Source organism: Dipodomys merriami, unplaced genomic scaffold, assembly GCF_024711535.1.
Source record: "Dipodomys merriami isolate MVZ:Mamm:240054 unplaced genomic scaffold, mDipMer1.0.p SCAF_411, whole genome shotgun sequence".
Classification (NCBI taxonomy): domain Eukaryota; kingdom Metazoa; phylum Chordata; class Mammalia; order Rodentia; family Heteromyidae; genus Dipodomys; species Dipodomys merriami.
Genome location: NW_027205727.1, coordinates 879308 through 905505, shown reverse-complemented (window position 1 = coordinate 905505; position 26198 = coordinate 879308). Strand labels below are relative to the sequence as shown.

General features: G+C 38.8%; 1 protein-coding gene across 1 annotated transcript in view; it reads left to right on the top strand.

Moving 5' to 3' along the window:
* Nucleotides 1-574: 574 nt before the first annotated feature.
* Nucleotides 575-26198, top strand: part of LOC138807128 (zinc finger protein 25-like) — a 40077-nt gene continuing 14453 nt past the window's right edge. Inside the window, exons 1-3 of the mRNA XM_069992692.1 lie at nt 575-713; nt 1807-1965; nt 2624-2724. Coding sequence (XP_069848793.1) covers nt 575-713; nt 1807-1965; nt 2624-2724 — 399 coding nt within the window. The remainder of the gene's footprint in view (nt 714-1806; nt 1966-2623; nt 2725-26198) is intronic.

Genomic DNA, 26198 nt, shown 5'->3' with positions numbered 1-26198 from the left:
CAGAAAAAAATATTAGATTAATTCACTGTCAAACTGATATGTACTAAAATTTTATGAAAAAATGATAATATAATTTTTAAGACACCTCCTTAGATTTAATGTTGTCATGCCATGTGTCCTTAGAATTTTTATCTTGTCTCTATTGCCAGCAGCAGAAATATGATTGCATGCATTAGAGAAACTGTAATTTTTTATTGGACTCAGGGCTTGAATTATGGGCCTGGTTATTGTCCCTCAGGTCTTCAGGTCAAGGTAAGTGCTCTACCACTTGAGTCACAGTGCTACTTTGAGTTTTCTGGTGGTTTATTGGACATAAGAGTCTCAGGGACTTTCCTGCCTGGGCTGGCCTTGAACCTTGATTACAGGCATTAGCCACCAGTGCCCTGCCAATCTGTGCATTTTAATGACCAGGTTTATATGTTGTCAAATATTTCTAATTTGCTATTTAATTTCGCCAGTGAATAGAGAACACAGCAAGCTGCAAACATTTTACATAAGACAAAAGCATACCTGCAGCATAATGAAATTCCAGATTGGAATTCTCATGACCCAGGTCTGATTTCTTCATGTAAATATGCCATTACAGAAGCTGATGTCATTTGATGATGTGGCTGTGGACTTCACCTGGAAGGAGTGGCGGGATCTGGATACTAGTCAGCGAACCCTTCACAGAGATGTAATGCTGGAGACCTATAGCAACCTAATGTCCTTGGGTAAGCAAAGGTCGCTTTTAATTGGAATATCAAGTGCTTTTATTTTGTAGATATTTGACTATTTATGATATTTAAGTATAAGATTCCAGTCCATTCCCAGGTAAAAAACTGCTAGTGGGAGCTTTGTGTTGTTTGCCTTTCATAGTACTGCATGAGCCACATCTCCATTTTGGCTTTTGTTTTGGGGTATATTCTGGGTTTCCATGCCCAGGTTGGTTTCAAGCCTGCCTCTTCTGATCTCACCTCCTAATTGAAGGGTTACAGGTATAAGCCTTTGCATCATTACATTTCTTAAAAAAAAAAAACATTCCACTTCACGGGAAGTGTCATTTCTTTGTAAGGGAAACTTCACCTTCATTATATGTAACTCAAGAGCTAATTTTATTCTCATTCTTTAAGAAGGCAAATCAGTAGTTGGCAAAAGTTCTAAACTATGATCCACTAATAGGAGACTGAGTTCCCAGCCTTGGGGTGATTATTATAGGTGGATCTACAGTCTAGAGAGAATATACATTATTACTGACAGTATGATCTGGAAATCAGTAGTTGAAAGTGTGCATTTGTAAGCCAAACTTGACACAGGGTTTAGTGCTTCAAGCTTGGAATCCTAGATACTTTGGAGGCTGAAATCTGAAGATTTTAGTTTGAAGCCAGCAACTGTAGAAAAATGACCATGAGACTCTTATCTCCAATTAACAATTCAAAAACTATAAATGTAGCCAAGACACAAAGTGGTAGAATGCTAGCTTTTAGCAAAAGAGCTGAGTTCAAGCCACACAATTGGCACAATAAACTAAAAGCTGGGGGAAACTCCACCATGGAGCTGTTAAGAATTGAGAAACCATGGGCTGGCAAGATGGATCAGTGGTAGAGTGATTGCCTTGCATGCTTGAGGCCCTGTGTTCGATTCCTCAGCACCACATAATCAGAAAAAAAAAGCTGGAATTGCCATTGTGGCTGAAGTGATAGAGTGCTAGCCTTGTGCTTAAGAGCTGAGAGACAGCTCCCAGGCCCAGAGTTCAGGCCCCACAACTGGACCCACCCCCTACAAAAACAATTAAGACACCAGATTTAGGAGCAACCTTGTGAACAGGATGTCTGCGACCTTACATTAATGATGACCCAGCAAGAACAGCAGTTCTCCACTATTTCTTAATCACAGGGCACTGTGTTCCTAAACCTAAATTAATTGTGAAGCTGGAGCAAGGGGCAGAACCATGGGTAAGAGAAGCCTCAGACAAGAATTTCACAGGTGAGTTAAAGCATCTTGAATGGTGATGATAAATCCAGAGTCCAGTTGATCTCTTTATCTTGAGCTTTACAGAGTGATAGTATTCCTAGAGCCCCTGAGTCATATGTGGGAGAGAACTAGGTGATCCTTTGTATCAAGGTATTGTCAATCCAGAATTCACGTGGAGACAAACTGAATTTGGTGTGCCAGTGTACTTAATGTTAGCAATTCTCTTTGTCTGTAGAGAAGTCATTCTTAAAGGACAATAAGAAATGTAGAAAGGAGATCTCATTTTCTTTTAAACTAGTATTATGCAGGTAGGAAGAAAATAGGTGTATGCTAGGGCTGCTATCCTCTGATCCGGACAATTTCTTATCAGTCGTGCTAGGCATGGAGGGAGATTCAGAATCAAAGCATTAAGAGTACATAGATGAATACTTTCAGTAAATATTTCCTTGAGAAAAATAGCAAAATCTTAAACACAGAAAAACATTATTTTCCATTGTAAAATGTCAGTACTACTTTCTTAATTACTACATTGCAGAGAAAAGTATATTTCTGCATAAAGCAATGCTTTGATATTTGAAAATCTTGTAACAGATGGGAGAAAATATCTTTACATTAAGGAATTTATAGATCTCATTTATGTTTTTGTCTATCTTTCTATTACTCATTTTAGATGCCCCTGAAATGGAGGATGTGATTAGCACCTGTCAGGAAAGTCACAATAAATATCTCTCTGAAGTAGCAATCATGAATAGTAACTCAGGGGAGGAAAAAGTGAGACTTGTAAGAAGTTTTCATTTGAGCTCCATACAGAAGTCAGAACTGATTAAGAATAATGCGAACTCCTTAGGGATGAGGACAGAAAAGTTCACTGGCTGTCAGAACATGGGTGTTTTCAGTGAACCTGTTAAGATGTGTGCTGCATACAGTCCTCATGTGTCTTCTGTAGTTGAAGAATATAAACAATGTGAAAAGTCTTTCACTGAGAAGACACACCCTGTTGTCCCTCAGAGAACACACACAGGAGAGAAACCTTATGAATGTAACGTGTGTCGAAAGTCTTTCACCCAGAAATCAAAGCTTACTAGGCACCAGAGAACACACAAAACAGAGAAACCTTTTGAATGTAACATTTGCGGAAAGTCTTTAACCTGCAAGGCATATCTTACTAGACACCAGAGAACACACAGAGAGAAAATTTATGAATGTAACTTGTGTGGAAAGTCCTTCACCAGGAAGTCAACTCTCACTGTCCATCAGAGAACACACACAGGAGAGAAACCTTATGAGTGTAACTTGTGTGGAAAGTCTTTCACCCAGAAGTCACAACTTACTGTCCACCAGAGAACACACACAGGAGAGAAACCTCATGAATGTAACGTGTGTGGAAAGTCTTTCGCCAAGAAGTCAACCCTTACTGTCCACCAGAGAACACACACAGGAGAGAAACCTTATGAATGTAACATATGTAGAAAATCTTTCACCAAGAAGATACACCTTACTGTCCACCAGAGAACACACACAGGAGAGAAATTTTATGAATGTAAGCTATGTGGAAAGTCTTTCACCCAGAAGTCAAACCTCACTGTCCATCAGAAAACACACAGGAAAGAAACCTAATCAATGTTATATGTGTGGAAGGATTGTCAGCCAGAAACTACAACTTACTGTCCACCAGAGAGCACACACAGGAGAGAAATTTTATGAATGTAAGCTATGTGGAAAGTCTTTCACCCAGAAAATACACCTTTCTGTATATCAGGAAAAATCCACCAGAGAGAAATGCTATGTATGTAGCAGGCATGGAAATTCCTTCACCTGGAAGGCACAACTTAACATCCACCACAGACACAAGGAGAGAAACCTTATGAATGCAACCAGTGTGGAAAGACCTGGAGGTCACAGCTTAACACACATAAGTTGATTCACACAAATGAAATAACTTAGGACTGTACCAAATGGGGAAAACCTTTGATCTGTAAGAAAACTGAAATTGCAATACAGAACTAATACAGGATAGAGACCTTGTGATATAGCAGATGTGGAGTCCTTCAAATAGAAGACACAGCTCTGGGTTAACAGAACACACAGACACAGACACACACACTCTCTTTCTCACAAGACGCACATACACAAAGAGGAGAGAAATCATCTGTAGGAAAAATGTAAAGGTTTTCTAGAAAAGTCATAACTCAGTTTGCATCAGAGAACAGACACAGATGAGAAAATACAAATATAAGAAATGTGGAAAGTCCTTTACCAAGTATTCATGTATCCAAGTTCATAGAACATGCAGTGGAGAAATGTTAAAAATATTACAAATGTGGAAATCCTACGATCTGAAAAGAATACCTCAGTGTTCATCAGAGGACTGACTCACATAGGAGAAAATAAAGTAGTAAATAGAACCTATTTGAAATGAATTTCAATCAGAATTGAGTCCTCAGCATATGTGTGATCATACACAGGAGAGAAACTATGAGTATAGAAAACATTTTGCCAGAAGTCACATCTGTACAGGTATCAGAGACCTGGCCACATGACAGAATTTCTCTCAATATAAACATGAGAGGAAGTCTTTCAACCAGAAGCCAACCTTCAGCAATTATTAAAACATTCACTCCGGAAAGAAACCCAATGTAGGAAAATCATTGTCAGAAAACCTCTGTCAATTATACAGAGACATTCTTCATGGCAGAGGTAAGTTAGGTGTGATGGGAAACCATTCTTCACTCTTCAGCTCTCTTTGAGCCAACATTTCTCATCGTGTTGAGTGGGGATGGTGTCCTTCAATATTATCCAAAGCATGTAGAAACAAGCAGTCTCAACAGGTAATTCAGAGATTGAAGTTATTAACTTGTGTCTTTTATACTAAGGAATGGTGTATAAGAGTTATTTGATAAACTTTTCTTGGAAATATGAGTTCTGGCCCTTTGGGACTGGATTGAGATCATCTCCAACATAGTTAGGGGAACAGTAGTCGAGTAAAGAGTGTTATGATAGGAGGCAAGAACATGAGAACAACCATTTTTCTACTGTTCTCTTAAGTCACCTTCTGTATGTGTGATCCATGCCTTATAGTACAGATGACTTACTTACTCCAGTTCAGTTTTTGAATGGAAGATCTAATGGAAGATATTAGTCCTTATTGCAGTACATATATAGTACTGAAGTCTTTCTCGGAGGGGTAACAATGCTCAATAGGAAATGTATTCATGACCTAACTCATATAATGGTATAAACAATCTATACAGTATCTTTACAAATAAAATACATATTTTAAAAAAATATGATGGATTAATAAAGACTAGAATCTCTGCATTTTGCCTTGGGGGAGAACCCCAAAGTGTCTTCAGTGCTTGCTCTTTTCTTTAATTAATCACTGGTGATGAGCAACTTGTGATTGATTCACTCTTAGCCCATTTAGTTGTTCTGCTGAGTGAGCTATTACAAAACACCAGTGTGGATGATGTGTCTCACGTGTGTTATCTCATAGAGGGCCAAAGTGGATAGGACATTAGGGGAAATAATCAAGCACACAAAGATATTGATCAATCTCTCACAAAAATTGAAGGTAACAAAAAAGTAAAATCATATGCCACTTGAGCTACAGCATCAGTTCTAGGCCCTGAGAGAGGAAGGAAGGAAGGAAGGAAGGAAGGGAAGTGAGAGAGGGAAAGAGGAAGGGAAGGAATGAGGAAAAAGGAAGAAATAAACTATTCAAAAGAACAATGTTTAATTTTTGGTGAATGTTAGAATTATTCTTTCAGAGGTTGGGGCTCAGGACAAATGGCTTTTACAAACAGGAAATTCTTGAACTGTTTACAAAATGATAAGGAGGCTGTAACATTTTATAAATTGACTTAATAATTCAGTAATATTAAGTAAGGAGGTCAGGTGTGACTGGTGCCCTATTGGCCACCTGGTGGATGGTGGGGTCTGGCATCTTGTCTTCATGAAGGGGAAAGGAGATGCCCCCATCCATCACTTGCCACCCAACTGATGGGTGTGGCTGGTTCCCTGGAAGCAGTGGTGAGCATTTGGCTGATATTTTACTCCATCTGTTAGTTCAGTGCCTGGGACTGGAATTTCCTGTAGACCTGCCTCCTGCTTAGGCCTTATTTAGGCTGGACCAGCAGTGGCACTAGATGCCATGGTACATGTCTCTGTGATCATGTCCTGTGTCCAGTCTCTTGGCTTGTCTCTGGTCATCCTAATGTGCCAATTCATTACTCTCTTAGCACTACATTGGTTTCTTTTCTTTTTTTTTTTTTTGGTCTGGTCATGCGCCTGAACTCTGGGCCTGGGTGCTGTTCCTCAGCTCTTCAGGCTAGCACTCTACCACTTGAGCCACAGCACCACTTCTGGCTTTTTTTCTCTTTTTGCTTATGTGGTTCTGAGGAATCGAACCCAGGGCCTCATGAATGCGAAGCACGTGCTCTACCACTGAGCCACCTTACCAGCCTGGCATTGGTTTCTTACTGTTGTTTTTATTCTTTTTTTTTTTTCCTTTCTGTCCTGTTTCTAAGCTGTCTAAATGTATTTGTGGACAAGTCTTTATTACATAAGGCTGCTTGCAGATGGCTAGCTGTGTAATAAGGACTCCAGTATTCCATCTCCCAAAATTTGGTTTCCAACAAATATACTGTCTTCTTTTACAGAAACACAAAGGTTGAACTTTTTAAATTTAGAATTTCTAGAACCAAGATAGATGCCACTGTATAGTTATGTAATTAAAGATATCCTGGAGAGGGATGGGAAGGTGACTCAGTGGTAGAGTGCTTGCCTTGCATGCCTGAGGCCCTGGGTTCGATTCCTCAGCACCACATAAGCAAAAAGAAAAAAGCCGGAAGTGGTGCTGTGGCTCAAGTGGTAGAGCACTAGCCCTGAGCTGAAATGCTGAAGGACAGTGCCCAAGCCCAGAGTTCAGGCCCCACAACTGGACCCAAAAAAAAAAAAAAAAGATATCCTGGAGGCATTAAAAATAATTAGTGTGGGTAAGCCAGGCCCAAAGAAACATAGGTCCCATGGTTTCCCTTATTTGCAATATCTAGTATATGTATGAGTCAAGCAGAAAAGGTCAGATAATGTGAGGTCAGGAAAATGAACCCTTAGATATGTATTTTAATGTTTTTTCTTTCATGCATGTGTTTCTAACACATTTATAAGATTATCTCTTTGTTGCTTTGTATGTCCCTCCCCCACAGTATAACCCCTGCTTTCACTATATTTGATGTCAGTATAACTTGTGGAGGAGATGGGGAAAAACCAGTTGTTTAAGGATACAGGTGGACCTGTTGCAACAATGAGAAGTACAAGTTGTCATGTCCAAAACGAGCTTTACAACGTCGGTGTGGGGGGGGGGAAGGAGAAGGATTGGGATTGGGGGGAGGGGGGAGGCTGGGAAGGGATGTGAAGGGTAAACACAGGAGGAGGCTGCAATGCTTGGTAAGAAATGTACGCATTATCCTTCCCATGTAATTGTAACTCCTCTGTACAGTATGTTCACAAATAAAATAAAATTAAATTAAAAAAAAAATAGTGTGGCTGGGTGCTGGTGGCTCACACTTGTAATCCTAGCTACTCAGGAGGCTGAGATCTGAGGATCGCGGTTCAAAGCCAGCCTGGGCAGGAGAGACCGTGAGACTCCTATCTCCAATAAAACCACCAGAAAACCGGAAGTGGCACTGTAGCTCAAGTGGTAGAGCGCTCGCCTTGAGCTGAAGAGCTGAGGGACAGCGCTCAAGCCCAGAGTTCAAGCCCCACAACTGACAAAAAAAAAAAAAATTAGTGTGTTGTAAGGCCCAGACAAAGAAGCAAGACGCTAAGGTGAAAAATCAGTGATACAAAAGGGAATCTGGTATAGAAGGTAAAGTAAGCCTCACAGATTTTTGCCCCTGAATTCAAACTGAGGATCACTAATATGATCTGTGCAAACAATGCATTCTTCCAAATGATTAGTGGAAGAATTTGGATGTGGTTTACAGAATGATAGGTAAACAGTCCTTTATTGAGATTGTAAAAGGACCTTTGCATATGTCTATATGATGTTATGAATTTTATATCCTATTCTGTGGAAACCATGAGTCCTGCTTAGATCAAGTAGTTAAGATCTCCTGATCTAACAGGGCCCTGGTGCTTCATATCGGAATTCTTAGTTGCTCAAGAGTATGAGGTTTAAAATCACAATTGAAAGGCCAACTAGGTAGGAAATGCTGTGAGACTGTTATAGCCAATTATCACCAAATTTCCCACAAGTAGTGCTGTGAATCAAGTTGATAGTCTGTCATCACTTTTGTTCCTTCATTACAAAAGTTCAGGGACAGTACCCAGGCCCTGAGTAGAAAGAACTCCAAGGCCAAGGAAGATATTTTGTAAAAATGGGTTCTTTGGCCTTCGTGAAGGAAAGTTTCCATTCTTGTAGAAACCTAAAATACTCCATAGGGATAGTCATTGTCCCTCAATTGAAGTATATATTGAAATGTCTTATAATGGTAATGATAAATTGTCACAAATAGTGGGGTATCTTTTCAAGTGAATGCACATGGATATACCTTAATGTTTCTGACTAGTTCATAGGTCCTTGCAGAGGTTCAAGTTACTATGTAGACAATGCGATCCACACCTGTAAGGTGTGGAATTAGACATTCCAAGAGAGATCTCAACATATAAAATGCGGCCAAATATTTCAGTATACTTGAAACAGTATCATAAGAAAAGAAGGAGTCAATAGTGATCATTTAAGATCCCAGAATACCAATATATTTGAACAAGAAGACAATGCTCTTCCACTGTGTGCACACAGATGTTAGAGATATACTCTTTTCAGTCTGTTCTGTCCAGATGTGTAGAAGCACTTTTGTTGTTCTTCCCTTATGGATGGCACTTTATTTCAAGGCCATTCCCAGGGGTGAATGACAGGTTGTTTATTTTCAGCTCATTCTAAAAGCTCCTATGTCCTGAGAAGAGAAGTGGTGAACCATGACTTGGGTACATATCCACCCTAGACCTAATCACTAAGAGTGGGTTAAGTTGTATAATTTTTCAGAATGTTAACGGTCCTACCACAAGGTTCATCCTGTAGCAATATCCAAAGTTAGGCTTTAGAAGAGTTCTGCCTTTGTTCAAAGATTTCAACCCTAAATTAGATTATTTTCAATAGCCATTCATTGAATATTACTGGATAAAGTATACAAACACAGTCACATCTAAGTTACAGAACTTTGTGATATCATCAGCAGGGGCAATTCATTTGACTCAAAGTCATGACCCTGAAGAGTCCTCTCCAGATCTAAGTATTTAACCAAAAACCTCCAGTTCCAAGCAATCTTGACCCCAGTGAGAGAACAGGATTTTAGATGAATCCTTGTTTCTTCCTGAGGTTAACCTGGAATGATGCATCTCAGAGTGACTGGAAGGGAAAGAAGCTGGGATACTGAGCACAGTGGGTACTGAACAAGGCTATCATAGGATTTTCACTAGAACCTCAGGGATAACACAAGGTCTCCTTCCATTACCTTGAGCACTTATATCTTTATTGTTGTCCACCTCTAGGTCATTTTTGTCCCATAATTAGCATAGTATTAAGTTTACATTTTTCCTGCTCCTTTGAGAAATATCTTACCCTAACCTCTCTTTCCTATTTCCCCAATAAATGGTGAAGTTCTTTTAAATTTTTTTTGGTCGGTTTCTGGATTAGAAACATCCTTGTATGAAGTCCCTGTTATAGAGTTTTCAGTACTTTGAGAAGATCACTACCTGGGGCATCCACAACCAACCATCTTTTCTTCACTTGTCCATGGGGTCTGAGCAAAACCACGCCAAATCTTTATACATGCATTCTAAATTAAATGTTTGTTACCAATAGTTTGATGTGGAGACTTCATCAGGTGTGTTGGAAGTTGGCTGGGCTCATAGTTTAGGCCAGAACTCAAATGGAAGGTACAGGAAAGAAAAGATTGGTGAGGAGCCAGCCAAGGAGAGGAGCGCAGTGCCAAAGTCTTCATGCAATATGCAAGCCTGGCAAGCACCTTGGGACAAGAGTGAGGAGCCCAGAACAGGGCCTGTGCTACCCATCAGTACACCACCAGGACCACATGGCAAATCTAGCATGGGACATGGTGTGCACAGGTTTCAGGAGGGCTGACTGTTGACACAGGGACCTGTTAGTCAAGTTAAGCCAGTGGCCTAATGTAGATGATACAATTGCTGTGGATAAGAAGAATTGGTACTAAAACTATTGTCTGATGAACTAGTTAAAATTCTTCAGGATATTTGTGTGTGTGTGTGTGTGTGTGTGTGTGTGTGTCCTAAGAAGAAAACAAATTGAAAGGTAGTTCAGAGAGAACTCAAATGACAAGAGTGTCAGACTTAAGTCCTCAGCAAGATAGATCGATCCATTACAATCACAACCAATAAGTGAAAAGGAAAGGTTTCCTTCAGTTATTTTTACCAACCCTTACAAATCCCATTGTGTTCAAAATAATAAGAACAGAAATATATGTGTTGATGCTTACTGTTGTACAACAGCTAGTTTACAAGTGACAGCAGAGGCATAGAGTCTCTTCTGTGTGCGGCCCCTGCACTCACTGGAAAGGAGGACAGTAGTATTGAAAGTGAACTAAAGTCACTTGTAAGTTTGTCATTTAAATTGCAGGGGAAGTATTGCCTAAATGAGCAGACATTTTGTTTTGCTGGTCCTTAGGCTTGACCTCAGAGGCCAGGTGCTGTCCCTGAGCTGCTTTTGCTAAAGTGTAGCATTCTACCACTTGAGCCACAGCACCACTTGCAGATTTTTCTGTGCATGTGGACCTGAGGAATAGAACCCAGCTCCTCATTCATGCAATGCAAGCACTGTACCACTTAGCTACCTTGCCTGTCCTATAAGCAGAATTTTTATGTTAAAAGAAGAAAGAATAGGTTGGTATGTAGTATCCACCTTCGATGTGAAAATCCCAAGGTTCAATCCCCCAAGGTGAAAGGAAGAAAGTAGAAAATAGAATGACAGGAAGTATACAGTTTCAAGAACAAAGAAAAATAGCAGAACAAAGGCAATGAGCAAGTATTTAGGTTTTTGTTTGTTCATGATTGTATCTTTTTTCTTTTAATTGTTGGTTGTGGGTTTTAAACTCAGGGAGGGCCTGGCATATTCCCTAAGCTTTTCACTAAAGGCTACCATGCCACCACTTCCAGCCAGAATGTCACTTCTAGTTTTCTGGCATTTAATTGGTGATAAGTCACAATGAACTTTCTGCTGATGTGGTGCTGAGGAATGGAACCCAGTGCCTCATGTATGCAAGGCAAGCACTCTACCACTGAGCCACACTCCCAGCCCTGCCTCCTTTTTTAAAACAGTGTGGTTGTGAGGCAGGGAGGGGCCTTCCTGGTGGATCCAGGCCTCCCCAGTCCCACTCAGCACAGCCTCAGGGTGCTGAGTGTTTGATATGAGGCCTGTCAAGTGCTTGACACCCAGCCTAGTTCCCAGTGCTTGGCCTCTCTCTCTTACTCTCTCTGGCTGGGAAACTCTGATCATGTTGACAAGGACAATGCTGCTGGGTTTTATAGACAGTTATTAATAAACACATTTTTGACATTTAAAGAAAAAAACAGTGTGGTTGGGGATGGCAATGTGGGTTAGTGATAAAGTGCTTACCTAGTATACATGGAGCACTGGGTTTGATTTCTCAGTACCTAATAAACAACAACAACCACCAAACAAACACCCCTAGAAGCACTGGTGCTGTAGCTCAAGTGGTAGAGTGGTAGCCTTCAGCATAATGAAATTCAGGAACAGTTCTCATGACCTGAGTTGAAGCTCCAGGAATGTCAAACAACAACAACAACAAAAAATGAGCAAATGAAAACAAAAAACCCAATGTCAGCAAGTTTCATTGATAAACACCACACACACAGACACACACACTTCTTTTTTAACCATATTCACCTCCTTTACTTTGTCTGCTTACCCTCCCTGCTCCAAATGCTACCTACATCCACAGGAGAACTTATTCTATGTTTCTGTTGTTCTTGCATTCTTACAAGAATTATTGTGAAGGTGATATATATATATATATATATATATATATATATATATACATACATATATATGTATATCTATATATACACATATATGTGTATATATATGTATATATAAATATGTGTATATATATATATATATATATATATATGCACGTCAAAGTTACATAAGCCAGGTATTGATTTCATTACTTGATTGATTACATGGTTGATTTAATTGATTTCATTACTTATTGAACAGTATGCATTTTTGCACAATTCCACTCAATTTTTAAAAGTAGCATTTATTTCCATATATCACAGAAAATATACCAATATTAGGTATTGATCTCATTGTCTGGGTGCTGTACCTGATCATTTTATCTTAAGGATCTATAACTTGAGCCATCCATTAGTTTTTGCTCCTGGATTTTTAGGTGATTAACTGTAGATAAGAGTTTCATTGACTTTTCTGAAAGGGCTGGATGAAAGCTCAATCCTCAGGTCTCAGGTTTACCACCATGAGACACTTGTGTCCAGCACCTTTAAATATTATTATATGCACTATGTTATTTGTGATATGTTTTTTCTTTTCATCATTCACACGGCTTGATCTCTGGGCCTGGGCTCTGTCCCTCAGCTCTTCAGCTCAAGGCTACTGCTCTACTACTGGACCCACAGCACCACTTCCAGCTTCTTCAGTTTATGTGGTGCTGAGCAACCTAAACCAGGGCCTCATGTATGCAAGGCAAACACTCTCCACTGAGCCACCTTTCCAGCACCTACAGTAGCATTTTCAAAGGAATATATTAGGCCTTACATATTTGTTTGTTGCACAGGTTCAACAAACCATAGAACCAAAATACTTGAAAAAGTATGTACCTATAGTAAACATGCAGTCTTTGAAAAAACTGGCATTATCCTATGAACAATATGTTGTAACAACTATTTAGTAGTAATATGTATCAGAGGTGATTTACAGTGTATAGAAGATACCCTGGAGATTATATTAGAGGTGATTTGCACTGTATAGAAGGATGTGTGCAGGTTACATGAAAGCAAATAAAGAAATACACATCAGGTGAGATAAACATAATAAATAGCAAGTATTTCTTGGGCAAGGACAGCAGAATTATCACACTGTTCTCTATATTCATTATGGATACTGGAGTGTCCTCCAATACTGTCTAAAAAATATGGTCTCTTATTGTACTACCTTCCCTTCTCTACCATATTCAAATGCTGCAGCTCATTTGGACTTTCATAATTTTGCATAAAAATGCTCAGAATAACTGTGGGGTTCTTCAACTTCAGTAGACACCCCGGGCATGCATTTCATCAGGTTCATTGAAATCCTCAGTCCTCATCCTTCAGGGTTCCCATTAGTTCTCATCAGCTCTGCCTTATATTTTGAGCTCAAAATTAAATGTGTTCCTAATCACACTCTTCCCTCAACTGTATCATTAGTTGTGACTGCTATTTTACACAGAGATTCATCCTGGAAAGACTTAATCACAACATCTATGTTTTTGGACCTCTAAAATGAGTCATAGGAAAAAATACAAAAACTTAATTGATATCCAAAAACTCTTTATTGTGAAGGTAACACATTATCTTTTAAAATTTAAGATTTTAAAATATCAAAGTAGGAATGGATTTATGAGAACTGTATGCCTTTCTCCCTAAGGTTTTATGAAAATAATACTGATATTTTACAATTTAAAATAATATTTTTCTGTGTTTAAGTTTTTCTTTCTTAGTCAATTCACACTTAAAAAAATGCATATTATGGGTATTTTCAGGAAAGGTAATTAATTAATAACACATCTCCATCTGCAGACGGTTACAAGAAATTATCCTGCTTCAAGACAATAAAAAAGATGTCAACATGAAAATACACCTAAAAATTGCAAATGTTTAGGTAATATAAAGGAATGTATAGAACATATATTTTATGTAAGTTGTCTAAAATGATTTGTGAAGGGAGAACACAGCACCATATTCATGATTCATAAAGCATGAAGATTCAATATATAAATATATAAGTGTAATTAAACCAAAGTATGCAGATTAGTAATATGGATCAATTAATACTGAACTTGCTGACAAATTTGAGGACCTGTGTTCAAAGAATACCAAGAAAAAATTAAAAAGTGTAATTGATTCAGATTTTAAATGGAATTATCTCATTGAAAAGTAACTATATGATGTCATAGGCGAGTATTGTGAGAATGCTGTAAACTACTAGAGTACCTATTAATAATGAACTGCAGTACCTCCAGCAACTTAATTACCTATGTCTGCCATAAGAAAAAATCAGACTGTTTGGGAAATTTACTTTCTTGCAGTTCTATAGAATAGCAACAATTATGATACATGTTTTATGTCTTTAGAAGTTCTGTGCTTCAGCCTAAGGATGGTCTTTATTCTGTACATAAAATTTGTGGTTACTTCTTTATTAAAGAAACAGTCAGACTACCAGATTAGGGTATAGCTACTGCTTAACGGCATTTTTTTTCTTTTTTCTTTTCATCAGTCACGGGGCTTGATCTCTGGGCCTGGGCTCTGTCCCTCAGCTCTTCAGCTCAAGGCTAGTACTCTACCACTTGAGCCACAGCACCACTTCCAGCTTGTTCTGTTTATGTGGTGCTGAGGAACCAAACCCAGGGCATCATGCATTCAAGGCAAGCACTCTACCACTGAGCCACCATCCCAGCCCCTGTAGTAGCATTTTTATAGGAGTATATTATGCCTTGCATATTTGTTTGTTTCACAGATTCAACAAACCATAGATCCAAAATATTTGAAAACGTATGGCACCTATAGTCATCATGTAGTCTTTGCAAAAACTGGCATTATCCTATGAACAATGCAGTATAACAACTATTTAGTAGGATTTAAAATGTAATAGGTATCAGAGGTGATTTACAGTGTATAGAAGATTGCCAGGAATTGTATTACAGGTGATTTTCACTGTATAGAGGGCTGTGTGCAGATTACATGAAAGCAAACTAAGAAATAAGTATCAGAGGAGACAAACATAATAAATAGCAAAGTAATTACTAAAATGAAACCATATTTATATTGTAATATAAAAATAGTAAATATATCAGGTACTGTCTGATTTGAACTGAAGAAAATATACTCACAAAACTCAATAATCCATCCAAAGAAATATACATTAATTATCAAGAAATCAAAATAACTCTATATAATGATACCTGAAGCAAAAATGAATAATGAAAATACAGATACTGATAATATGAGAAGAAATAAACATCAGCACAAATTGTGTTACCACAGATACAGAGCACTGATAATAACATGTATCATCAATCTGTATAATACAAATTTTACTCTGAAAAGTCTACAAAGACATGGTTAAAAGGCCAAAGAATGATAATTTCTTTAATCTCTCATTATGATTGGAGAACGAATACTCCTCTTTTTATTTTTTTGTCAGCCATGGGGCTTGAACTCAGGGCTTGGGTGCTATACCTCCGCTCTTGAGCTCAAGGCAAATGATCTACCTCTTGAGCCACAGCACCACATCTGGTTCTCTAGTGCTTTATTGGGGATAAGGATCTCATGGACTTTCCTACCAGGGCTGGCTTTGAACCATGATGCTCATATCTCAGCCTCTTGAGTAGCTAGGATTACAGGCATGAGCCACCAACGTCTGGTGTCTAATACTCCTCTTAATGACTGAACAACCAGAAAAATGGTCACCACAAACACACATGTGGAAGGCATTATCTTTACTTAAATGCTGTTTAATAAGCACTATGCTGTTATATTTACCAAGACAGACACACTGAGAATAGATCTGAAGACAAATTGTCTAGAAATCAGTATGAGAAAGAAAGCTATGTTATAAACACAATAAAATCCAACAATATGTTTCTAATAATCTCTCAGTAAAACAAACACATGGGAACTAGAATGGATCTGTAACAAATGTATGCTATTAGTATGAGTTATAGAATATTAAAGGGAGCCACTGTCTTATTTCAGTTGTGAAATAAAAACAAGTGCTTTCAATTATGTATGGAGTATTCATGTGAAAATCTTCTGGAGGGTGTGGCAGAGCCATAGAATTTGAGGGAAATAGGGTGATGAAAATACAGTATACAATTCAGGAGTAGAGATAGGAGGGAGGGATTGGCAGAGAGTGAAGGAATGGAACACACTGTATGAAAAAACAGTATTTATTAATCTCTATAAGCATTACCTCCATAATAATATTAAATTACATTAATAATAAAACAATATTTCCAGCATAAATGATTTGCTTGGTGATCAAAATCTACCACAGTAAGAAGAAAAGTTACAATTATTAGAGATATAATACAACAACACTTAATTTGAAAGATAAACTATTTCAGTTTAGGTTGAATATTAATTCCACATAAACCAGTAACAATAATCCTTTCATTGTAGTATCCAATTAAGTGTGAATGTTAAATGTTGAGGTAAGTCAAAACAAGACAAGCACTTCTGGCTCAAGACTGTCATTTTAGCCTAGCTACTAAGGAGGAAACTGAGGTCTGTTAGCCAGCCTAGAAAAACAATTCAAATTAAGCAGCTAATAAACACGTTAGAGGTAAGGCTCAAGTGATCGTGCCAAAGGGAGACCTGGAGTTCAAGCTCCAATAGTAGCTCAAGAAAGCCATGGTGGAGTGTGAGGTATGTGTATTACATGTGTTTCTAAGTTAGAAGCCTAATTGTAGTGATACTAGCAAGTCTCATCTCAGACATATAGAGAAAACAAAATGAGTGGAGGAGGGAGAGAAGGGAAGCCAAAGGTCAGGGAAAAGAAGGAAGAAGAGGAGACAAGAGAGTAGTGGAAAGAAGGGAACAAAAGGGAAAGGGAAAGGAGAAGAAGACAGGAGATGAAGAAAGCCCTATGGCATTAGATTTAACAGCAAATCTTTAAATAAGACACCAAAAGTGACTCATGCAAAAAATAAACAAACAAACAAATGCCAGACTCTGGTGGCTGATACCTGTAATCCTAACTACTCAGTAGAGTGAGATCTGAGGATCATGGTTCAAAGCCAGCCTGGCAGAAAAACCTATGAAACTCTTATCTCCAATGAAGCACCAGAACACCAGAAGTTGTGCAATGGCCCAAGTAGTATAGTGCTAGCCTTGAACTGAAGAGCTGAGGGACAAGCTCATACCCAGAGTTCAAGCCCCATGACTGATAATAAATCAATAACTGAACAAAAATTAAAAAATAAATACCATACCAAACCAGATTAAGTGCATACAATGAAAACCTTTTATACTGAAAAGAACTATCAACAAAGAAGCAAAAGCATGGTAGGAGAAAATATTTGCATATTCTTCAAATAGATTCTTAACAAATATGAATTCGAAAATATAAAGAAAATGCTCCATGTAACCCCCACACCATAAAATCTAATTTTAAAATTGGAAAAAGATTAAAAAGACTTTTCTAAAAAGGACATACACAAATAGCTGATTAAAATATGAAAGTAGTATCAATAATCATGAGAAAAATTCAATCAAAATTACAATAAAATAACTATTTTACACATGATAGTATGGCCATAGTTTTAAACAAAACAACAAAAATCCTAACAAAAGCTAGGAAAGATGTGACAACAATGTGAACCTTGGTGCATTTCTCTCTGGTATGTAAAACTATCAAAGATGGGACAAAGAGTCCTAAAAAGAACTTAGTATAGAATTACATGGAAATATGGTCCAGCACTTCTACACTTGTACGTATCTTAGAGAAAAACAGAGATTTCTATAAATTCCATCAAAAATACAGCCTAAGTTTCAAGAAAGACTAATACCAAAAAGCAGTCCAAGAGTATTTACAGAGACTAATTGAAGTACTTATAACACACTCAGTCCTGTACATCAGCCAAAGTTATGTTTGACGACACTATTTCAGCAAATCCAGTAAAACTTCATTAGGATACATAACATTAGTTATGTATGAGGATGTGATGTCTGACCAGATTCTAGCCAACCTTTACCTTCCATGAGAAGTTAACTCCTAAGTGTCATTGGAGAGAAGCCAAATGAGAGAGTCAGAAAAGAACCTGTGTGATTTTACCCTAGAAGTTCCTGCTCAGAACATGATATGCGGGCTGAAAAAGCATAAAGCCTTCTTATGGGAGAAGAAACATTCCTGAATCAAGTAGAGCATTAAAGTATCCACTAAAGACAAATCCACAGAAGAGTAAAATCTTATGTGTTACTAAACAATATTAACAGAAAATACACCCCAAAATGTAGATCCATAAAATTTAAAAGAAACTACTTATATAAGTATGTGTTTTTGCTTATACTTGTTGGTTGATGACACAGGAAATTCTATTATCCAGCATTCTGGTTTTTTTTTTCCCTCTTATCCACCATGGTAATTGTTAATATAAAATACATGAACTTTGCAGTGACATTTAGAAGAAGAGAATATCTATTCTGTTTACTTCAGTGAGGTTGTTTTTGATAGGAAAGACAATATGAATCCTTTAAAAGCAGTGTTTGCACATTAGTACTGGGTTTTTCTACATCACAGGAATGTTTTCTTACTTTGAAAAACTTAAAGTAAATTTATTATAGGCTAAGTGTTCACATTCACAATACTTAAGATGAGAGGAGCTGAGAAGGTGGCTCAGCGGTACAGTGCTTGTCTTGCATGCATGAGGCCCTGGGTTCCATTCCTTAGTACCACATAATCAGAAAAAGCTGGAAGTGGCACTATGGCTCAAGAGCACTAGTCTTGCGCTGAATCGCTCAGGAACAGCGTCCAGCCCCATGACCGATTAAAAAAAAAAAAAACAATACTTAAGATGAGGAGTGTTACAAATTTCAAAGTGGGGTATCTTCTGTTTGTTTTGGGATTTGGACCGTCCTCATCCACATTAGTGACTGAACGTCCTGCCTTAACATTGTCAAGTTTTCTATTTCATATTATTTTATTAGAATATAATCTGAATTTAAAAAAGGATATTGTAACTAACTAGGCTCTCATGTCTAATGGCTGTAATCTTAGTTACTCAGAAGGCTGAGATCTGAGGAAAGTATTATCCCCACCTTTGCTCCTCAGCTCCACCCAGACCTGGGCTCCTCCCAGACCTAGAGTTCCCTCCATACTGCTGACCACTCCCTCTCTCTACCCACATCTACCTGAGCATGCACCTACCTAAATTCCTGCTCCCCAGCTCCTGTTGCTACCTGAAGAGAGACAAATGCATGTGCTCCCTCTCCTTGGAATATTGTCCTTCTAATAAACCTTATAATAATCTTTCTCCTGTGCCTCCTTGTGGTCCCCTGGGATGGAAATAAAGGATCCCTACAAGGATAGCAAATGGAACTCATGAGCACAAGAATGTCTGAGAAACTTATCTCCAATAAATTAGCCAAAGTAGCTGGAAGTGGAGATGTGGCTTAAGTGGTGCATTATCATTGAACCATATAATTTCATGCTCAGTTTCCAGACACTGAGTTTAAGAATCAGGACAAGCACACACATATCAAGGGCACTGTATTGTATTCAAATTATATTTTATCAATTGATTTGGAATACATATATAGGAAGTCTCTCTCTCTCTCTTTTTTTTTGTTGGTCATGGGGCCTGAACTCTGAGCCTGGGAACTGTTCCTTAGCTCCTAAACTCAAAGCTAGCACTCTACCACTTGAGCCACTGTGCACTGCCAGCTTTTTCTACTTAGTAGTTCTGAGGAATCAAACCCAGGGACTTATTCATGCAAGGCAAGCACTCTACCACTGAACCACCTACCCCGCCAATCTCTCTCATTTTAAGTGATGTAAAATAGGCTAATTATATATTGGAGTATATCTGAGCCAGCAGCATTTTGAAAGTTTCAAAAGCCATAGGAAGTGCAGAGGGTGAAAAGAAGATCACTATGTTTATATAAGACATTTTCAAGGAATGTTTACCATTCATTGGCTTCAATTCACAAGAAGCAAGTTTATAAAATCACATGGATGAGTAGCAGAATCTCTAGGTTCAGGAGTATAAACGCACAACTCCTGACTCTCCTTGTCTAGAGAACCAGAGGTTTGTGAGCCAGTTTCTGGCACCTGGAGGAACAAGTGCTAATGGCAGCACAAACACATGAGCTCATAAAATATCCTCAACCCCAGACTGGGGAAAGATGCTAAGGGCAGACTCTGGCTGGTGAGTCAGATCGCTTCAAGTTACAGCTTCCAAGTTCCCCTGAAGAAGAGGCACTGTGCTGCTACCTTTTGGTTCTGACTATGGAGTGCAAAGCTGCACTTCCAGCAGCAAGGCAAAAGGAAAGAAACCCAAATTTGCAAACTAAAAAACAAACAGTGGCCAAGGAGGCTCAGATGCCTTACCCCGGCCCCCCTCCAAGCTTTCAAAGGATCTGTGCCCCAATAGAAACTACAATTCCCATAATACGATGCATTCAACTAGAGGAAGTGGGCTTGTTACAGGGTTTGGACTGGTGCCAGACACTTGGTCCTAAGTGTGCATGGATGCTTGGGGACCTTTCTCTCCCAGCTGCAGGAACTAACGTGAGTTTCTTCTTGAAAAATCAGTTTACCTCCTGAAAGATTGTGAGATCAACCAAAACAAAGAAATGTATTAGGAGCATTAATTTGGCTTTTTAATTCTTAGTTTTATTAATGTAATTGAGGCTATGAGACTCCAAGGTTATTGTTTATGTTTTTATTCAAAGAGTATATTCCTCTGAATATAAATTATGTCTCTGTTTTGCCTTAAAAATTTGAATATCTCCTCTCTGTTCTTTTCTAGCTCTCTCTGCTCTCTCACTTCTCTCTCTGCTCTTTTCTAGCTCTCTCTGCTCTCTCTCTGCTTTTTCCTAGCTCTTTCATCTCTCTTTCCCAACTCTCTCTCTTTCCCAGGCCTTTCCCAGCCATGTGGAGTGCCAACCTTGCCGGGTCCCAGCAGGTCTACTGAATAAACCTACCCCTTACCTGAATACCATGTGCCGTGACTCGGATAAGGGACTTAAAGTCAGGATAGCTGGGATTCCTCTCTGTTTTTTTTTCCTCTTTTTTCTTTTTCTCTGCTCTCGGCTCTCTCTCTGCTCTCTGCTCTCTCTCTCTCTGCTCTTTTCTAGCTCTCTATGCTCTCTCCTCTCTCTCTCTCTCTCTGCTTTTTTCTAGCTCTTTTCTAGCTCTTTCCTCTCTTTCCCAGCTCTCTCTCTATCCCAGGCCTTTCCCAGCCACGTGGAATGCCAACCTTGCCTGGTCCCAGCAGGTCTACTGAATAAACCTACCCCTTACCTGAAAAAAAAATTTGAATATCTCCTCTCTCACTTTAAAAAGGTATTTGCAGCTGGGTGCCAGTGGCTCATGCCTGTAATCCTAGGTACTCAGGAGGCAGAGATCTGAGGATGCTGCTCCAAAGCCAGCTCGGGCAGGAAAGTTCATGAGCTTTATTTGTCATTAATCACCAGAAAAATGGGAGTGGCCTTGTGGCTCAAGTTGTGGAGAGCTCACCTTGAGGGGAAGAACTCAGGGATAGTGCTCAGGCCCAGAGTTCAAACCACATGATCAGGTATTTACAGATACTTAACTGATTGATTCTGGGATCATTTCCTCCTTTTCATATATATATATATATATATATATATATATATATATATATATATATATGTATATATATATACACATATATACATATATACATATATACACACATATATATACAAGTATATATGTATATATATATACATACACGAATGTATACATATATATACTGGAATAAAATTAGCAGAATTTTAAGGAAGACATACTTTATAAACTTTGAATTAAGTTGATTTGTCATACTCTCCTCTTTACTTTCCCAGAAACTCCCAAATTCCATCTATGAAATTTTAAGACGTTTTTGGTTTTTTGTATCTGAAATTTGCCTATCCTTCAAAATTTTTTTTTCCTCCTTTTGTTGTTGGTCCTGTGGCTTGAACTCAGGGCATGGTCACTGTCTGTGAGCATTTGCTGTGCTCTACTTGCCTTTCTTTTGTTAATTGCTTCAGGAAACTAGTGAAAAGTTTGCTCCCAGGGTTTCTTAGAAAAAGGTAGTCCTCCTCCAAGACGCTGCAAAAAATGTTTGTCTAGGGTGATCAGGGTGAATGTGGGTGGAGGTAGAGTTTAGGGCAGGTCTATGTTCATGTGAAGCTTGATCACTTGCCCCAAACCAGTCTGCTTTTACTTTTCTGTTTTGCATATCCTGTTTTGTTTTGATTTTCTACCTCTTCTCTGATCCTAGAAGTTTCTGCCAGCAACTCTAGTCTACATATCTACGGGTCATCAGACTTGTCTTTTCAGACTGTATCCATTACACTGTGGCATAAAACTTTTGTCTCCCTCCCTCATATCAGACATCCTAAGTTTGTCTCTTAAGGATTTGTTGTGATTGTTGATATCCTTTCCCCACATCATGACTGGGAAGGATTGTGTAGGAAATATTCATGCCTGATATTCAGTCCTCCAGTGCATGGGTTTTCCATGCCTCTTTTAGTGGATGTGAGCTATTCCTCATGAAAATGGAAATCGTGAGGCATATTTTGATGTATAGACGTCAACTTTGGAGCACCTATAATATGAAGGAAAAATAATACATTCTTTCTGTAAAAGTTAAAAATAACTTCCTGAGAGGCAAGGAGATAAGGATCATTTAAAAATGAGTTCTTCCTAGACTAGCTGTGTTGCATAGTTTTCATTGTTCAAGGGTACATTTTTCAAACATTCATTTCTAAGTATTAAGTTCATCATACTCGTATAAATAGAATTTACTTCCTACATTATTTTTGAATTGTTCATTGCTCACGGATGTAAGTCTCTATTTGTTATACAAATATTATAACCTTCATTCATTTCAATGATTGACTGTTGCAAGTCCTGAGGTAGAAGGTACAAGTATGATAAGGTATTCAGGGATAGATTATGGCTCTGACTTCCTCTGGAGCAAAAGTTGAACGAATGGAAAAAGATGGAGCTTATGCTTAACACTTGTAGAATTCCTTTGGCAGGGGATGTGGTGCACCACCCTTGGGTTCCACTATGCCCAGTGATTCCTGTTGTTGCTCTGATCCATCACCATGGCGGGCCTGTGGATTATGGAGAGCCTGCGGATTTCACATCTTGTCCACTGTTCTGGTGGTGGAAGTCTCCCAATATGCACTGCGGGACTGGGCTTAGAGGAGTGACAGGATCAGTGGTACCTTGCTGGCCCCCATGTTTGTCAGTCTGTTTGGAAAAGCTTACCCTGACATCTGCAACTGGCTGCTGCTGAGGCCTATTTGGACTAATGTCTCTCTCCAACCTCTGTTTCAGAGACTTGTCCTGTTTCATGGTTTTGTATCATTTATTGTGCGGGCTTGTGTTATGTACGCATACATGATCGTAGTTGGGCTGGGTATGGTTTTCAAGGGTGGGGTGGTTTTTGATGCCTCTTGCAGAGAACAGTTTTGTTCTCACTAACTGCATAAATACTCTGAGATTACTATGCAATCACCTTAACTTATGTTGCCTGTTCAGTTGATAGAACCATGATGGTATAATAAGTTTGGGTCTCTTTTGCTATTGATATTTAGAGGGCTGTTAACCATAGCTGCAGATTTTGGGGAATATTGGTTGCTACCACTATTGCTACCCTTAATGTTCTTGCTAGAGCTACTGATTCTGCTGTGAACCTTATCCAAACCATATATACAGCACAACATGTTAATACTTTAGCTTGATATGTTTCTGGTGCCCGTGGATGAAGGTGGTTGTAGATAAAAAGATTGTGATATGTTTCATGATTAGGAAACAGCAATGATGTATGTTGATAATCAGGTAGACCTGCTAAAGACCCAGTTAAAACTGATGTGTCATGCTACTGGTTAGTACATCTGTGTTATCCCTCTTAAATAAGATGGAAATATGACTTGGACCAATATCCAGTGACATATTGGAGGAATCTGTTCCTTTGATAATTTAAGCTTAGACATTATGCAGCTTCAGGGTCAGAAATCTGATATTGGTCACTCCACCCTATAGGTAGCACACCCTGCAGAATTAGCTGCGTCAGTTCTCCATTACCTGCAGGGATTCAACCTGGGAAATAGCACTCCTTTTTACCATTTCTTAGGCATTTTCTTGTTTTGGTATTCCTTTTTCTTCCATTCTTCCAGAACTGCAGCTTTTTCCAGATTCAGGCTAATAGACACTTGCTCAATTTACAAAATAAAAAGGTGGACCTGTTGCAGACCCAGAGGTGCCAGGAGCTGGCAAGGTGTGAGCCAAAGTTCCACAACCACTGACTCCAACCTTCAGGACTATAAGTACTTGCCCTTTTCATAGGAGGGTGTGTTCCTTTTAGCTTCTGGGCCTGGAGGCCTTACCAGTAGGAGTTTGGTGGACAAAGGTTGAACTAGAATGAGGAAGGATGCATATGACCTGCAGTTGTGGGCCCATGGAGTCCTGGAACAATGTGACACAAGCACTGGACAGATAAGGAAGTGTCTATAGCTAAGGCTGTTCCTGGAATAAAGAGAGATTCATTATTGGCCTTCTCTCTGTCTCTTCCATTATCATCCCCTTGTTCTTCCGGATCACTGCTGGTGTTGTGGCTGGCTCACAGCAGTGGTAGAGTGCTTACCTAACATACCTGAAGCCCTGGGTTCAAGTCCTCAGTACCACATACACAGAAAAAGCAGAATGTGGAATTGTGGCTCAAGTAGTAGGGTGCTAGTCTTGAGCAAAAATTCAGGGACAGTGTCTAGGCACTGAGTTCAAGCCCCAGGGTTGGGACATAAAACAAAAGAAATGCAAGCTCTGGCTCATGCCTCATGTCTTTAATCCTAGCTGTTCAAAAGGCTGAAACCTAAGGATCGAGGTCCAAAGTCAGCCTGGGCAGCAATGTCTGTGACCACCAAAAAACCAGAAGTGGTGCTGTGGCTCACAATGTAGAGCACTTGACTTGAGCTGAAGAGCTGAGGAATGGCTCCCAAGCTCACAGTTTAAGTGGCATGACCAAAAAAAAGAAAAAAAGAAAAAAGAAAAGGATAAAAGAATAAAGAAATTCATCACAAATGTAGGCTTGAACAATGAAAATTACATTTCACAGGTAGGCTTGGAAGCACCTCAGTTTTTACCTGATTCTTATCTCCTTGTCTCAGGAATTTACTTTTACAGAATGAAATTATTTTCTCTGTATATTGTTAGAGGTGCTTTTTAAGTAGAAGTCTATACATCCAAATATGCCCTTTGATTCCCATTTTCATGAGGAATAGTTCAGGTCCACAAAAGAGACATGGAAAACCCATAACACTGGAGAATTAAAATCAGGCGTGAAACTTTCCAATCAATTCTTCCCAATTATGATGTATGTAAAGGATCACCAAAAATCACAATAAACTCCTAAGAGACAAGTGTAGGTTCTCTGATAAGAGAGAGGGAGACTCATGCAAGGAACTTAAGCAAATACAAAGGGATCGACATAATCCCCTGTATCCTATCTGACCACAGTGGAATCAAGCTAGCTCTCAATAACAAAGCATACCGCAGAAATTTCTCCAATACATGGAAATTGAACAGCACACTCCTAAACAATGCCTGGGTAACAGAAGAGATCAGAGAAGAAATAAAGCATTTCCTACAACTCAATGAAAATGAAAACACCTCACAAAGAAACTTGTGGGACACAGCAAAAGCAGTCCTGAGGGGCAAATTTATTGCCCTCAGTGCCCACATCAAGAGAATGGAGACAGACCAAGTAAATAATCTCATGTTGCAATTAAAACAGCTAGAAAAACAGGAAAAAATGGGACCTAAAGCTACTAGAAGAAGCCAGATAACCAAATTAAAAGCAGAGATTAACCAATTAGAAAATCAGAAAACCATAACCAAAATAAACCAAACAAAAAGCTGGTTCTTTGAAAAAATAAACAAAATTGATGGCCCATTGGCTAGATTAATTAAAAAAAGAAGAGAGGAAACCCATATTAATAGGATTAGGGATGCCACGGGAAACATCACCACAAGTACCCAAGATATCCAAACAATTCTAACAGACTACTTTCAAAAGCTATACTCTCTAAAGGAAGAAAATCGGGCAGAAATGGATGCATTTTTAGAGAAATACAAGTTGCCCAAACTGAGCAAAGAAGAAGTTAACCAATTAAATAAGCCAATATCCTATAATGAGATACAGGAAGCTATCAAAAGTCTTCCAACAAAAAAAAGCCCA